Source organism: Sinocyclocheilus rhinocerous, unplaced genomic scaffold (assembly GCF_001515625.1).
Source record: "Sinocyclocheilus rhinocerous isolate Xijiao unplaced genomic scaffold, SAMN03320098_v1.1 scaffold3432, whole genome shotgun sequence".
Lineage (NCBI taxonomy): Eukaryota > Metazoa > Chordata > Actinopteri > Cypriniformes > Cyprinidae > Sinocyclocheilus > Sinocyclocheilus rhinocerous.
The window spans coordinates 63,542-81,410 of record NW_015645535.1 but is presented as its reverse complement, the minus strand read 5'-3'; the positions used below and the strand labels follow the sequence as shown (position 1 = coordinate 81,410).

The following is a 17,869-nucleotide window of genomic DNA, read 5'->3' as shown; positions in this document are numbered from 1 at the left end:
TTTATAAAAATAACCCCCTTCAAAAGTTTACATACCCTTGAACCTTAATACTGTGTGTAATTTCCTCCTGGATGATCCACGACAGTTTTTATATTTGGTGATAGTTGTTCATGAGTCCCTTGTTTGTCCTGAACAGTTCAACTGCCTGCTGTTCTTCAGAAAAATCCTCCAGCTCCTGCACATTCTGTGGTTTTCCAGCATCTTCTGCATATGTGAACTCTTTCCAGCAGTGACTGATTTTGAGATCCAGCTTTTAACACTGAGGACAACTGAGCGACTCATACTTAATTACAAAAGGTGAAAACATGTTCTGATGCTCAAGAAGGCAACACAATGCATTAAGAGCGGGGGGTGTAAACTTTTGAACAGGATGATGATGTCTACATTTTTCTTATTTTGTTTAAAGATCATATTGTTTTCATTTGGTACTGCACTTAAGAAGCTACATAAATACTTACATGTTTCCCAGAAGAAAAAACAAGTACAATTTACCCTGATTATCCAATTTACAAAGTTTACACTTTGCTTAATGCATTGTGTTGCCTTCTTGAGCATCAGTAAATGTTTTCACCTTTTGTAATGGTTATGTACGAGTCCCCCAACTGTCCTCAGTGTGAAAAGATGGATCTCAAAATCAGTCACTTTTGGAAAGGGTTCAAACATGCAGAAGAAGCTGCAAAACTGAAGAATGTGCAGGAGCTGGGGGATTTTTCTGAAGAACAGCAGGCAGTTTAACTTATGCTTATTTCACTGTTTATAGGTATTTGAAGCATATTGTATGTACTCGCCTATAAACAGTGAAATAAGCATGTATTTGACCGAAATTCCAGAATCGTATCAAGCTGAGTATCTAGCACAGTGAATGTTTACGGTTATCAACCAATGGAATATTACATTTTATTCTTTCTGACAACAAATCACGTAATCACAACTTCATAAGTGGGTAATAGGAAGGTTTCTGATAGTGAAGACAGCAGAGAAGTGCTCTCGCTCAGCACAGAGGAGTGCATCGTTTTGTTAACTTTGTGGTTTATTATTTTGAGTCTTTGGGACGCGGTGACACACGACTCTCTCACAATATATTGCTTAACAGATTAATCACTTTTGCCGCTCAGAAATGTTCACGCAATCATGCTGCACGTATCAGAAGAACCGCGCTTTGGCCCACCTCTTCCAACCGAGCCAGAGACAGCTAAATGAACTGGAGCGGTCACACTACTCAAACGAACCGGGCTTTGGGGGTCAAATGTGCTCTAATCCTTGTTTAATATTGACTAAACATTTAATTCGAATGTCCACTTAATCTTTAATATGTGGCCATTTCTTTAGGACAGAAATGCTATAGCCACTGCAATTTGTTGAATATGTGGATATCAAAACATTTAAACTCAGAGCGAGGGTTTGAGCTTTCATTTTGAAATCGCGATGAACATATTGAGAAAGATACTGATGTGTTCTCCTGTGTTTGCGTAGGTTCATAAATGATTTACTTCACAAATCTGATGAAATGGCGCACGATGCGTTCCCAGACAAACGTTATAATAAACCCAAACACACAACAACATGCAGAGATGAGTTTGAGACGCTCCACACATGTAAATGATAAGAGTTTGTGCGGAGCAGCGTTTACTGTGAACGGAGCCGCTGTGACACACATGTAAATAATTAAAGCACATTTATTAAACCTGCATCGCATATACTTATTTAATTGAATCGTAGCGTTTGTGAATTCACAATAGAATGATGCTTTATTATGATTTTTCATGCAGCCTTGGAAAACGGTCTAATAATGCGTTTCATGGATTCTCGTCTGTGAAATGAGCCACTTCTGGTTTTTAATCGATTACTCGACGCAGGCAATATGAAATCGAGGATTTTTTTTTAATCGAATACTCGAATAGAATGGAGGAATCGTTGCAGCCCTGGTTGTGTGTTTGTTAAACGTGTTTCTCACCATCGGTCTGATGCGACGCGTCTCGTCTGATCTCCGCCACTCTCCTCCTGTAGTACAGAAACTCCTTACTGCTCTTCTCAAACAAGAACCTGCGCAGGAGAGAGTCAGTGCTGGAAGATCTGGACTCAACACAGAAAACAACGAGCTACAAGTGACAGATGAGGAACTCACGAGAAGACGGGATCGTCTCTGTAGTCCTCCATGGCCTTCTTCTCCAGCTCAGCACCGCCTTCGGCGACAAACGAGGCCATCTTATCGATGACGAGACGCAGATCTCCGTCCTCTGGGGGGGAAACTTTAAGCAGGCTATGAGAACGCCAGCATAACGCAAACACTGTACACAGCACATCTGATAATCTGACGAACATACAGTCACACGATGAGCGGAGTGAGCAGCGGACCGCTTATTCATCATGATCTTAAAGCTAAACCTGAGCCTTTCTAGTCTTTCATCAGCACTGGAGCCGCACTTCATATTTTGATACTGTTACGTACATACAGTGCAGCACAGACTCGTTCATAAGCATTGCTGCTTAATCACAGACATTTACAAGTTTGTTTCTTACACTACAATGGATTGTAGGTAAATATCACCTCATGCATACTATTTTTTTTAATTGGTAAATAAAGTTTAATGGAGTTTGTTTTAAAAGAAAATACTATTTGTGACTCGATGATTTTTGGCATAAAAGAAAAATGTATAATTTTGACCCATACAATGTATTGTTGGCTATTGCTACAAATATACCCCAGCGACTTAACACTGCTTTTGTGCTGCAGGGTCACATTTCAGTCTTTATGTTTCAATATTTCATTCAATTCCATGTGTTACTTGCCATTTCTGAGTGAGTTTTCATTGCAGCGGTCTTGTTGTTTTTTGTTTATTAAAGTAGCTTGCTACTGTTTGAGAAACGACTGCAAATGCTTCAGTGTGCGAGTGCACTGCCCAAATGAATCAAACCTGAATCGCAAACAATTTCAGAACTCTTTGCAAACCTGTTTGATCAAAAGAGTGATTAATTTGCCATTTCTAAACAGCCAATAGAAAACAAACAAGACACGACTGCTGAAATAATAACAGAGAAAAAATGATTCTCAGGTCAGTATACATAAATCTCTTCATCTTCAGGCAAAGCTTTAACAATTATATTTTCATAATAGTTTTACTTCACATGTCAGATTTGAATGCCTGCTTGCACTAATTATTCAGGACTCATAGTCATAGCTAAACAGAAGTAGCAACAGAGCTTTTCTTCTGTATTATGACGCATATTTGATTGAAACAAAAGAATCAATGCAGGGCGGGACTTGGTTCTCATTGATTGGATGTTGAGATGTGGGCGTGGCTCTCAAAAGTGTATGCAGATGAGCGAGAGCTGCAGGGGCGGAGTTTAAGAGAATAAATGATTGGAGAAATCCTGCATACGTCACCAGAGAGAAGATCCAGTTATGAGGATTTGATTAAACATTACGAGCTCACAGCATTAAAAAAAATGGACCGTTTACAATAAGATCTATAACATGCATTTAGAATACAAATAGGGTGGATTTCCACTTCATGCTGACTTAATAAACTAAATAATGTGGGTCTGCTCCTCACACAACGCATCATGTGACTTCAGAAGCCAATAGTGCAAATCATACGGATTGTTATGAATATTTATGGTGCTTTTGGAGCTTCACGGTATCAATAACAATCCACATCCCTCTTGTGTAAAAGAGCAGCGAGAACATGCTGCTAAACGTCTCTTTTCATGAGTTTGACTGATGGGTGAACTAGTCCTTTAGTTAGTCACGCTAACTCAACCAGAGGAAGAATGCTGGTCAACAGGCCTTTAGATGAACGTTCCCTGGTCAAAACGTGGAGAGTGCGATACCTTTGACCTCCAGGTAGTCTGCATCATCGTCCTCCTCCTCTTCATCATCGGGGGAGCTGAACACACTGGGTCGGGCCGCGGGCAGCGCTGTCTTCTTGGATGGAGAGTAGTTCTTGAACTGATTGATCATGCTGCTGACCCCCAGACCGGGCCGCTTTCCGATCAGAACGCTCCTCTTCTGAGCCTGACCTCCGGCTGAGGGCGGGCTCTGAGCGCTGGGGGTGGAGCCGGCCGATCCTACAGGAAATGACATCAGCACAAGAGCTGCATGACAGTCCAAACAGAGCAGATCACATGGTGCATTTTAAAAGTATTCAGTACAATGCACATGAACATCACCACAAGGTTGTAATTACAGTTGAGGCCAAAAGTTTCACATCAGTGAGAAAACTACAATCCAGCTGAATTACAGCCTCATTAATGCACTATTATTTCACTTCAGCAGAAGTACAAGCGCTCATGTTATAGTGACACAAGACCGGGGGTATAACTATAATTAGATGGAGTGTGCTAATTTAGGACTTTCGTATCAGCTGGCTCACAAAACCTTTCATGTTCATCATATTCTGTGCAGTGAATCAGTTGATAACCTAACCTTAATTAGATGCATCAGATTCTGACATTTGATCAATATATTCAGTTAGAATAATGAGAAACTATAGACTGTCATCAATCAGATGAAATTAGTAAACAAAACCCTTGTTTGCTCTGCAGAAGTGGCACAGATGCTGCGTCTAACGCCGCATTTACACTGCAATTACACATGTATCAATAACACTATGCATAATATTAATTAAAAAATAAAGATAAAAAATAATATTTTGAATATTGAAAGATGAAAACACTTAAAAAGTAAAATTATGATTTAAATATGAAACTAAAAGCGAGTTAAATGTCTTAAGTGAGTCATTCATTCAACTGATTCGTGCAAACGACTGATTCACTGTCTGTATGAATGAGTCATCGAATCATTGATTTGTTCAAAACACTGATTCATTCAGGAACGAAAAGCTGTAACGACTTTGTTTAGAGCTGTTTTCATTGGTGAAATTGAGCAAAAACAGACAGTATTTGTCTAAAATGTAACAGTATATTAACTTCTTGTTTACTGAACTGTAAAACGAATACATTTGCAGTGGTGCAGATACTGTTGAACCATGAGTCAAAGCAAACATGAACACCCGTGACGTGTGAGAGAGAGAAACAAACCTTCATCAGCGCTGGATTTCTCTCGCTGCATCTTCAGGAACTGCTGCAGGAAACTGCCGTCGTTCACAAACTTGTTTGATGAGGATGAGGAGGAGGAGGATGAGGATGATGATGAAGAAGATGCCTCTGAGGGAGGAGAACTGACACACACACACACACACACACACACACACACACACAGAGAGAGATCAACACACACACAGATCACGTCTGTTCTGCTGTACTGATGATCAGAGCCGTGCGTCACCTGCTGGATTGGTTCTGGTCCAGGTTCAGGTTCTGGTTCTGGACGGGCTTCTGCTTCTTCTGAGCCTGTTCTTTCAGTCTGGCCTCGATCTCTCTCTTCTTCTGAGCGATCAGCTCCTCCTGTCTCATGATCACATTCAGTTTACTCTTCTGATGAGTCTTCCAGCCGCCACGACCTGAAACACACACAAACACGCGGTGATTTCACTGTACTGCTCAGCTCATCTCATAGACTTCCATGGTTTTGCTTGCACTTTATTTTACAGTACATGTATTTGCCTAAGAAAGTTCTGGTAATATAAGGTAACTACATGGGTTAGGTTAAGGTTTAGTACCTAGTTATTGCACTAACAAGTACAAACACACAGTAAACTAACGTTACTGCTAAAAATAAGTAGGCATATTTTTAGGTATAGCATGTTTAGAAAAGATGAAAAAAAGAAACCCATATAGAATTTAAAGTAAATACAGACGGATATCGGAGTTATTCAGCATGAAATACAGAATATAAAGCTCTGATATCGTGTTTTATATGCTACACATCGCTAATAAAATACAACACAAGTGTTGTTTTGGTTTGTGAGGTTTAGCACTGAAGCGGCTAATCGATCAAAACAATCCAAACAAACATCACCTCAACAAACTGAGTCAAAGAACGAGTCAGACACACAAATAAACACACATATGTGCGAGAAAACCAGTGTTTGTGAGGATATTTGAGTGTGTGCAGGCTGTTACCCGCATCGCTGGACTCCATCGCGCTGAATGTTGTGAAGCAGCTTCTTCTTCTTCTGTGGTCTGAAGAGCGGATGGAGAACTACACCGCAGCGCTAATATCGCCGCCTACCGGCCGCCCGCTGTCTGTCTGTCTGTCTGTCTATCATAAACATGTTTATAATTGTATTTATGAGCACATAGTGAACAGCATGTCATTGTCTGTGATCACTGCTGCTGCTGAATCTGATGATGTTGCTGTTGTGAAATGTTATATTTATGTTCTATTGTAAGAATGTTTATGAGATGGGAGATGCGTCATGAATATCGGTGAATGATTTCAGTGCATGTTAACATGACGCTTCACATGTAGAATCTTCAGACAGCAGAACTTGGAACTGAATGGCTTTCTTTTGCATGTGATTCATAGAGTTTTGATCAGATAACTCTTCCTGCAGTGAAAAAGCTCATCTGCTGTTGTCTCTCTCATCAGAATCCAGCCACATATGAGTTTTACTAACGTCATTTGCTTTCGTCTCACAGTCGCTTTAATGTGCTGAGAGAACCGTGTGAGAAGCAGTTTGTATGATTTCCTTACTTAGTATGTTTGTCTTGTTTTCTGGTATAAATATCTGAACATTCTTGAATCAAGATGCATTTACTTGACAGGTGAAATGGCTTAAGATATTAAGTCTTGTTTTCTAAAGGAAATAATCAAAATGTTGTTAGTTTTTGCTTAAAACGAGCAAAAATATCTGCCAATGGGGTAAGAAAAGTAATCTTAATTCAAAGGCTAAACAAGATTATTTTTATTGCCTCATTGGCAGATATTTTTGCTCGTTTTAAACAAAAACTAACTACATTTTGATCCTTTTTTTTTTTTTTAGAAAACAAGACTTAATATCTTAAAGGCTAAACAAGATTATTTTTATTGCTTTTTTTGAAATTTTTTTTCCTCGTTTTAAACAAAAACTAACTACATTTTGATCCTTTTTTTTTTTTTTTAGAAAACAAGACTTAATATCTTAAGTCATTTCAGCTGTCATGTAAATGCATCTTGATTCAAGAATGTTTAGATCTGTGTAGATAGTTTCTCTGTCCCTAGCCTTTACAGAAATATTACACTTGAAAAACACTTTAGGGTTACAATTTATTTATATTTTACAATTACACCTTCTTGAACCATCAATGTGGCAACATTTAAGTAATTATATAGATTTCCAAGCACCACAAAACTGCTCGTCCCCACAGCCACGTTCAGAGGGAAAGTGCTTTATTCTGAGGTCAAAAACAGGTTTTTCTACCATTTAAAATACAATAATCGATTCATAACTATCAAATATATGATGTAAATGGCATAAAAAAACAAAATGCTCAATAAATATTATAAAATATATAATGAAAGTAGTGGTCCCCTGGAGTTGAGTCACTGGTGTTACTGTGTTTTTTTCTGTCACATTAAATAAATAAAACATAATCTCCTTATTTCTTGCATTTCCATTATTTTCCTGTAACTCTTGACTACATGTGCTGAAAAAAAAACAAAAGAGAAATATATAAAAAAAATGGTCCATGTGGTTTTAAAATAATTGCACAAAAAAATCATTAAGCTGTCATTTATATGCATTCATAAAGTCAAAACGTAATCTACTAATGTGGTCTAAGTTTCAATGTTAGAAAAAGAAATGCATTTTAAGACATCTTGTCAAGAGTATATTTCTGTAGAATGACCCTCCTCATGCACATCCATTCATCACAGCTAATAACAGAACGTTCTGGCAGTGACAGTTTTTTGGGGGTTCAATAATAGAAATTAATACAAATTATTTACGCTTAATGTAGATTTATAAAGATTTCTATTCCAGGTAAATGCTGATCTTTGGATCTTTCTATTCATCAAAGAAAGCTGAAATTCTGAAAATGTCTGCACTCAAACATACATCTACAGTCCACACAACCCTACAAAGATAGACTATGGTTTAATATGAGCGCACATCTTCACCTGTTACACAGTGCAGTAGAAACACAAAAGCGCTGATGTATTTTATTACACAATAAGTGATGGTGGATGTCACAGATCTCGTGCTACTCTGCGTAAAATACTGAAAACACTTTCACAATTGTTTTAAGATGATATCTGCATTCCTTCTGAGAAAACAACAGGAGCGAAGTCTTGAAACCGTTAAAGGTGAAGACTTTTGAATTTTTTAGATTTTTATGCATTTGCATTTACCTGTCCGATCGCTACCATTTTGTTTATTTAAATGGGGAGTCATCTCAATTATCACCAGTAAAATATGGAGTGCCACAAGGATCTGTCCTAGGTCCTCTGCTATTTTCAATATACATGTTGCCCCTTGGTAATATTATTAGAAAATACGGGATTAGTTTCCACTGTTATGCTGATGATACTCAACTATATATCTCAACAAGACCAGATGAAACTTCTAAATTATCTAAGCTAACAGAGTGTGTTAAAAATGTAAAAGATTGGATGACCAATCATTTTCTCTTATTAAATGCAGATAAGACAGAGATATTACTTATTGGACCAAAAGACAGTACACAGAATCTCTTGGATTACAATTTGCAACTAGACGGATGTACTGTTACTTCCTCTACAGTCAAAAATCTGGGTGTTATATTAGATAGCAACTTGTCTTTTGAAAATCATATTTCCCATGTTACAAAAACAGCATTCTTCCATCTTAGAAACATTGCCAAACTACGAAACATGTTACCTGTTTCTGATGCAGAAAAGCTAGTTCATGCATTCATGACCTCTAGACTGGACTATTGTAATGCACTGCTAGCTGGTTGTCCTGCATCTTCAATTTGCATTGAAGAAAATTGAGGAAAACTTCAGTTTATATACTATTACAGTATAATAAACAATATTTCAGTAAATTAAACCATTAGTGTTACTACTGTCATAGAATCATTATTAGTAGTAATTTGACTCTTAATAATTTGACAGTACTGCTATTGTTTCTGAAATAAGTACTTTTGTGACTGAATTCAGAGACTTTAAATAAATAAGAATAATGGCACAGAAATCAGAATATTTCTAAAGTTTCCATCTGATTTCAGAAAGCAAAAGTTCATAGACGAGTCGTCAGCAACAGAACAAGCCTTAGAAAACAAACAAAGCTCTACACATGTTGGGCAAAGAACTTGATTATAACAGCAATTCAGAAGCCAAAGTTGATGAGTTGTCCTGGGACACATGAATAATAAATATGTATAAAATGGAATTCATGAAATTTGATTGTTTATGATCATGTAATTGTCAGGTTGTCCTGAGATGCGAGTCTGTTCATTTTATACGACTGCTTCTTATAATGATGCTACACAAAAGTTCACTAAATCACCAAATTCTACTCTATTCATAAAAATCAAAATGATGTTGTTCCTCAAATCAGCAACTGTGACTGACAGCGACAGGCATGTGAATACAGTAATCATATCTATTGGTTTACATGTGAGGACTGAATACAGTAATCATATCTAATGTTTACACGTGAGGCGTGAATACGGTAATCATGTCTAATGGTTTACACGTGAGGAGTGAATATAGTAATCATGTCTAATGGTTTACACGTGAGGAGTGAATACAGTAATCATGTCTAATGGTTTACACGTGAGGCGTGAATACAGTAATCATGTCTAATGGTTTACACGTGAGGAGTGAATACAGTAATCATGTCTAATGGTTTACAAGCAGTTATTTTGTACTATTTATTTAGTTATTTTGTACTACTGAGCATTTATTTTAAAAGCAATTTGTTTATCTTAAATTTTTTTTAGTTCAAGTCTTAGTAATTTTGCTTTACTCAATTGTTATTAGTATCAGAGTTTTTTTTCTATTTTGCTTTAATTGATTTTTATTTAAGTTTTATCCTTAGTTATTTTAGTACTTAAGGCAAGAATCCCCACGCAAGTGAATAGGGTTAAAACATAACTAAAAGATATTATATAAGCATTATCTAATCAAATATGCACTAATTTCCAGCACATAAATCTGAAGACTGGATGAATCAAGGTTCATAATTCTTGTTTGATTTTGTCGTCATATTAGAGTTCAAGGTTTCTCCAGAGGGGATTTTGGATTTCTCTGTCAACAGACAGAAAACAAACACTTTTTCACCATGTTTTTAGGAGTAAAATGTTGTGTAAGTCAGTGTGAATCATATATGAACAAACCTTCAGAATACAGAGAGGAATAAAACTATAAGGTTTGGTGAATGTAAGAGAAAAAACTCTTTAAATACACAGTATAGATTGGAATTTCTACAGACACAAATAGATAAAGTGCAATAAAATTAACACTTAAATGTGTATGTTGGATGTTCTCTTTCCACAAGTCCAAAACAAAACTTTATGAAAATCCAAATAACCCAAAATCTTAAAACTAATAGATGCATGAAACAGTTTTTGCCTGTAGTATATAAACTTAAATGTACTTATTTCTATTTTTTAAGTTCATTTTCGTCCAATATATATATTTTATATTATATATAATATATATATACATTTATTTTTAAATGTTTTAGTTCATGTTTTATTACCATTTTCTAAACTATAGCGAATGTAATGTGAGAAATGTTGAAGGTGTCTGAATATATTTTGGTTTGACTGTATCTATTTGATAAATGAAGTTAACCAACTAACATTATACATACCCTTTTGGTTTCTGTACCCAATATTTAAAAAATTTACAAATGTAATAAAAATATAGGTATCGGCATCGGTATCGGCAAGTACCAAAAATAAAAGTATCGGTATCGGGCGAGTACTGGAAAAAGTGGTATCGGTGCATCCCTATATATAATATATATATACATTTATTTTTAAATGTTTTAGTTAACAATAATGAAAAAGACACACTCACCCTGAGCTTTCCAGAGAAAACCTCCTGTTTGCTTTTTTACTTCCCATCATGCTTGGGCCGGATACAGATGAGCAGCGGCCTGCAGATCTGTGTTATATGCATGCATCAGTCAGATCTCACTGCAGATAGAAGCAGCTGTGACCACGCCCACCTGATGCACAGAGCCACGCCCACTGCAAGCCACAGCCACTCCCACTAACCGTTACCAGTGCTGCGTCTGAAACCTGGAGAATGTTTAATAAAAGCATTTCATAAACTCTGGAGTCTTTAGTTATTTGTTTGTTATTGTCAGCGCTGCTTCTAGATCATTTGATGTTAACCTGAAGCTTCGGGGTCAGATGACACCTTTGTGTGTACATTAGCCCCGCCCACCAGCCCCGTGAGGCCACGCCCACAGACTAATGTGTTCTTCAAAAGCACATGACCAGCCGCACCTGCACCATCAGGACTTACAAAAAAACACTCTCATCAAAGAATTGAAGAGCGCAGATGTTCTCAGACACACCAGAGATCTCTCAGGATTCACCGTCACTGCAGACGAACAAACAGAGAGAGTCAGAGAAAACATGAGACGGATCTCATACAACCACACCAACCAATCACATACAGGAGACGGGATGTTACACAAACAGATGACAAAATTACATCATGTTCCATTAATGAGGACAACTAGTAGGCACACACACACACACACACAAGCAGAAACTCTCTCTCTCACACACACAAACAAGCACAGACACACACACACACACTGTACACACACATGCTACCACAATAACAGACACACACACACACACACACAAAACTATATTTATTGCATATGTTTATAAGATTGTAAGTTTCTAAATCAGCCTGTAGTTATTTTCATAAACAGTCTGTGATATATGTGTGTATGTGAGGAGCAGCACTACCTAGTGGTGAAAATGTGACCTTCACAGTGATCAGGAGTCACAAGAGAATCAGAAACCGGTCGATTCCACTGAAGCATAAAATAATCACAGATGATAAATATGAAATATGAAATAACAGACGACACACACGGCCTTCACGTCAGTATATCCAGTCGTTCAGTTTTAATACAAAGTCGACATATCTACATACATGATCTGAAATCAATAAGCAGAGAAAGTGAAACACTACTGTAGGTCAGCACGCGGCCCACGTTCACTCGTCACACAGTCCTCTGATCAGATGTTGCTTTTGGTTCGTTTGTGTGCTTTCATCTCCAAAGGAACATTTCATGTTGAGAATAATTGATTGAGACGAGCAGCAGAATCTTGTCTCAGTGTGCTTTCATTCATGAAGAGAGAAAAACTGCAGATCAGCGTCTGCTTTCTTAGGATGAGCTCGTACTACGGTACAGTGATGCCACAGTTAATCAGCTGATGTTTGGTCATTATTGAGCTCATCAGCATCAGCTAACAACCACATACTGTGGCAGTTTTTGTTGGGTTTCCCGCGGTGCATCACTGTATGGTATGGTACTGCACACTGTAGATCTGTGACGCTGATCTGAGGCTGATATCATCTCTCTGGGCTCTTGAAATCTGCATGTGCTTTAACTCGTTTAGTTTGACTGATAATGCTGATGAGAAACGTGTGTAATGTCTAAGAACACGTGCGTTTTGTTTGCGAAGGAGCGATACTTCACGACCGTTTCGGTGAGGTTTGGGCTCCGGAGGGCCGCGGGCCGTCAGCTTCCTCTAGAACAATCAGTGCACAGGAAATATCAAAATATCTGAGAGGGATACGAAGCACAACACTGTACATCTGAGCCATGTACAGTCACATTAGCTGGCCAACTACACCACAGCTCACCAATTATATTGCCATAAAAATCATATAAATAAATAGATCCTTAAAAAATTCAAGCATAATATAAACAAAGCGAAATAAAAAAATCAGGTCGATTAAATATTTGACAACAACGATAAGGCTCACTTCACGTCTCAGGTGGAGATCTCAGAACCGGCTCGCTTCCGGCGCTACTCCTAAACATCACGCCTGCGCTAAACTAAACATGACGGGAAGAGTTTCGTCGGGTTCGTCTGATCGAGGGAGAATGCAACCATCTCAGAAGATCTTTCTAGCGTTTGACGCATGGCTGGAAATACTGGGGAATGAATCTCGCGATTCCTGTAGAACGTGCATCAGCCCAATCATTTATCTATAAACCCAATAACCGAGGCTCTTCCGTCGTCCCACCATAAAGACACAGCGGAGTACATTATGCCACAGCAGAAAGGAGCAAAAGAACATGATACAGACACGAGATTCAAGCCTCGAAAACGCCCTCGGCCTCCAAACACGATGTAAGCAGCATATAGTCATGTAGAGACACCGAATACAGTATTCACAGAGTTCAGTCCGTCTCGTGCACAGCTCCCGAGGATCAGAGATTATATCAGCTAATGTACGGCGTTGGCTGCGGTCGCTCCGTTAGGCACAGAAGGTAGGAGATCTGCTTCCGTTCTGCGGCGCTGACGCGTTTGTTTGGGATGGCAACGATGACTCTAGCAGGCACAGACGGGCTCGCGCTCATTCACGTCTGACGTTGGCAAATACAGTTCGAAGAAACTCCCACTGAAGGGTGCAGCAATTATCCAGGCTTTTGATTTCATAGTTTATTTTTTTCCTTGTTGTTTTGCTTTAAATAGATTTTGTACATGTAATATTTTCCTGTTGTTATGAAGATCTTCATCCACAGTTTAATATTTCTAAAAAGCCGACCACAACATTAATATCAATATTTGAACACTGAGGTAATAGTTTGCGTTGTGACGCAGAGCGTCTCCTGGAGCTCCTGAGAGAACGTCTGCTCTGCGTCGCAGTCTGTGTGTGTTTCACGTGTCGTCGTCGTCGTTGTCGTTCCTCTGCGGGTGTTTGTGGGTTGTTGAGGGGGAAGGTGTTGGACAGGTTGGCGTTCTTCTTATGTTGCATAGTGATCAAAACTTCCAAGGTACTCCAGAGCGGCCTGATAGCAGAACTGATACTCGTCCTGAGAACAGACAGACAGACGGGAGGATGTGATCACTTAATAAAATAAATAATAACTAATCTAATTTTTGCACTTTTTCCATAACAGTATAAATCATAGCAAATCTTGTGGTGGTCCTGAGTCTGGTACTTTGGGTCTGAGGTGGGAAAATATGATTTACAGAGAGCATGAGATCCTCCACAGCCTCAGAGGTTAGTGATAACAGCGTTTGTCGGTCATGTGATGCGTGTTTTACCTCAGTCTGCACCATCGCTGGTCGTTGTGTGCGCAGCATTTTGACGGTCTGGAAGATGTCCACAGCGCCCTCGTAACGCATCCGCTCCAGGACGATACTGAGGGTGATGAAGACACCCGTACGCCCGACGCCCGCACTGAGAGAGAGACATGAACGAGACCAGAATGAGACATGAGACATAAATGAGACATGAATGAATCATGAATGAGATATGAATGAGATGAGAACGAGACATAAATGAGACAAGAATGAGACCAGAATGAGACATGAGACATGAATGAACCATGAATGAGACGAGAATGAGACATAAATTAGAAAAGAATGAATCAAGAATGAGACAAGAATAAATGAGACATGAATGAGACGAGAATGAATGAGAAATGAATGAAACAAGAACGAGACATAAATGAGACAAAAATGAGACATGGATGAGACAAGAATGAATGAGACATGAATGAAACAAGAACGAGACATGAATGAGATGAGAATGAGACATAATGAGACATGAATGAAACAAGAATGAATGAGACATGGATGAGACAAGAATGGATGAGACATGAATGAAACAAGAATGAGACGAAAATTAATGAGACATTAATGAAACAAGAATGAATGAGACATAATGAGACATGGATGAGTCAAGAATGAATGAGACATGCATGAAACAAGAACGAGACATGAATGAGATGAGAATGAGACATAATGAGACATGAATGAGACAAGAATGAATGAGACATGAATGAGACGAGAATGAGATGAGAATGAGACATGGATGAGACAAGAATGAATGAGAAAAGGATAAGACAAGAATGAGAAATAAATGAGACATGAATAAGTCTCACACTGAGATCTGCTCCTCGCACACATCTCTAAACACTGAGTGTGAGGATCGTAACGCACCTGCAGTGGACTGCGATTGGTCCGTCCTGACCAAACTGCTCCTTGGTTTTATGCACCTGTCCAATGAAATCAATGAAACCCTCGCCTGACTTTGGAACTCCTTGTTCTGGCCAATCGGTGAACTGGAACTGTCTGACGGTTCTGGACTGTCCGTCCTGTGGAGAGAAAGACAATGAATCACACATCTCCAGAAGTGAGAAACACCTGAGCCTGTAGAAACGGACCTGCCGGGACATTTGTGTCTCTGGTGTTTCTTCATGAAAGATTTCAAAATTAAGACTGACAGCTTTACCAGATCATACCGCGGTAAATGACTCACCCTGGCGTCGGTGACTTTGAACTCTCTCAGGATGTACTGTGGCATGTTGTATTCTGCCATGGGATCCACTACAAAGTACTGATAGCGCGCCGAGCGCTCGGCTGGCCAGTACTGATGACACTTCTCCTGTGAACACACAAACACACGGATGTTACGACTGCTTCAGTCAGATCCAGATGGAGCGTGTTTTCCTCCAGCCGTCACTCACCCGTCCCATCTCACGCAGTTTGGTCAGCATCACCACGATGGTGGAGTTGTGTTCCCACAGCATGCGCCAGAAGTCCTCAGTGGTCTCCGCTAGCGGCCCCTGCGTCGCAATATACGCCCTCTGCTGCCTGAACACACATCATGAGATCGAAACGTGACCACCAATGCTACTATCCACCGTGTTGGGGAAAGCTACTTTTAAAAGTAATGCATTACAATGGCAACACCACAGCTGTCACTCAATACATGGAAACAAAGTAACTGGAGTTAATTATTTGAAAAACTCAGATATTTCCTTCTGAATTAAAAAGTAATGTGTTACTTTACTAGTTACTTAAAAAAGTAATCTGATTACGTAACTCGCGTTACTTGTAATGCATTACCCCCAACACTGCGTATAACATCATGAAATCTGGAGCTGGAGTCCAGCGGTGTACCTGTATCCGTCGATGAAGCTGGCGTTGATGTAGTCGGACCCTTCCAGGCCTCTGATTGGCTGCAGACACACGCGGGTGGTTTCGTACGGCATGATGTTCACCAGTCGGTTCTTGAACTTGTTGCAGGGCAGATTAGCGCTGACGAACCTGGAGGTGTGCGCTTTACTGTTGGCCAGACGCTGACAGAACCACAGACAGAACAATGTGAAGCACGGCATTAAACTGCTGCAGGTCACAAACTGAGTTTAACTAAAACAAACAGATTTGAACTTTGTTGAAGGTCACATTAAAGCTGCCCTGGAAACACTTTACCAGGCCTTCATCATTTATTTTGACTACTTTACTATTTATGTACTATGCAGACTTTCATTCTCAAATAGATGCACATTTAAATTCATCATGAAAAATTTCAAAACTCTGATGATCTAAACAATAGTGAAATAACAACACATTGATATTCATTGTGTACCAGTCAAAAGTTTGGAATAATACAAATTTTGTAATGTTCTTGAAAGAAATCTCTTCTGCTCACTAGAGCTGCATTTATTTGATAAAAAATACAGTAAAAACAGTGAAATATTATTACAGTTTAAAACAGCTGTTTTCTATGTGAATATCTGTTAAGCTGTAATGTATTTCTGTGATGCGCAGCTGTATTTTCAGCATCTTTACTCCAGTCTTCAGTGTCACATGATCTTCAGAAATCATTCTAATATGCTGATTTGCTGCTCAAGAAACATTTCTGATTATTATCAGTGTTGAAAACAGCTGTGCTGCACAATATTTTTGTGGAAACCGTGACACACTACCATTCAAAGGTTTGGGGTACTATACGTAAGATGAAAAAAGAAGTGAATACTTTTCAGTTTTTGCTGTGGCATCAAGGAAGAACTTCTTATGGAAAGCAAAGTTACATTGAAATATCTTTTATATATTTTCTTGCTGATCTTAAAAACGATCCGATCCATGTCTCAAAAACTGTAATATGATCCGAACCTAGGGCTGGGTATATCGAGCAAAAATATCTGCCAGTGGGGTAAGAAAAGTAATCTTAATTCAAAGGCTAAACAAGATTATTTTTCTTACCCCACTGGCAGATATTTTTGCTAATTTTAAGCTAAAACTAAAATTTTGATCTTTTTTTTTTTTAAACAAGACAATATCTTAAGTAATTTCACTTGTCAAGTAAATGCATCTTGATTTAGATATTTATACCAGAAAACAAGACAACAATACTAAGAAGATAATTTTGTGCAGTGTGCCAGTGGAAACGCACTGTGAGATCTGTGATCCGTTGAACCACTGATTATTATCAAGCGTACCTTGAACTCCAGCTCTATGCCGGTCACGTGTTCTCCGGCTTCCACCTGCGACAGGTTCTGTATGTAGGAGCAAAGGCTGCGCGCCGCCACCTCCGTGTTCCCGCAGGCCACGGCCTCCAGCACCGCCTCGTGGATGAAGCCGTACTGATCCTCCGTCTGCACCATGTAGTTCCTCTGCGAGCGCATCAGGGTCACGTGACCGTACACGTCCACCGTCCGCTCGTGACGGATGCGCTCCAGCATGGCGTCGATCACGATGAAGCAGCCGGTGCGGCCCACGCCAGCGCTGAGACACACACATCAAACACCATGCTTTTACTACGGTATAATTTCCCTGATCCGTTTCTGCTCACTGATATCAAGACAGACACATTCAGCTGACAGATGTGGACACAACAAAGCACTGTGGGATTACACGGTTTAATAACTATAATCCAGATTACAGATGAACATCCGTGAGGAAACGCTGCTGCCGCTTGTGTCGTGTGTGTAATCTGGTGAAGATACTACACTACTATGAAAGAGAGTGTGTGTGTGTGTGTGTTCATGCATCAGTAATA

At 39.2% G+C, this 17,869-nt stretch overlaps 1 protein-coding gene and 1 pseudogene across 1 annotated transcript in view; both read right to left on the bottom strand.

The window, feature by feature from the left end:
• LOC107706125 (SURP and G-patch domain-containing protein 1-like) overlaps positions 1-6,111 on the bottom strand; it is a 14,549-nt gene extending 8,438 nt beyond the window's left edge. The window contains exons 1-6 of the mRNA XM_016509708.1: positions 6,025-6,111; positions 5,288-5,462; positions 5,041-5,180; positions 3,832-4,068; positions 2,126-2,249; positions 1,955-2,043 (exon numbers count right to left, since the gene is read on the bottom strand). Coding sequence (XP_016365194.1) covers positions 1,955-2,043; positions 2,126-2,249; positions 3,832-4,068; positions 5,041-5,180; positions 5,288-5,462; positions 6,025-6,043 — 784 coding nt within the window. The 5' untranslated portion in view covers positions 6,044-6,111. The remainder of the gene's footprint in view (positions 1-1,954; positions 2,044-2,125; positions 2,250-3,831; positions 4,069-5,040; positions 5,181-5,287; positions 5,463-6,024) is intronic.
• Positions 6,112-12,806: 6,695 nt separating this feature from the next.
• LOC107706124 (receptor-type tyrosine-protein phosphatase S-like) overlaps positions 12,807-17,869 on the bottom strand; it is a 64,539-nt pseudogene continuing 59,476 nt past the window's right edge.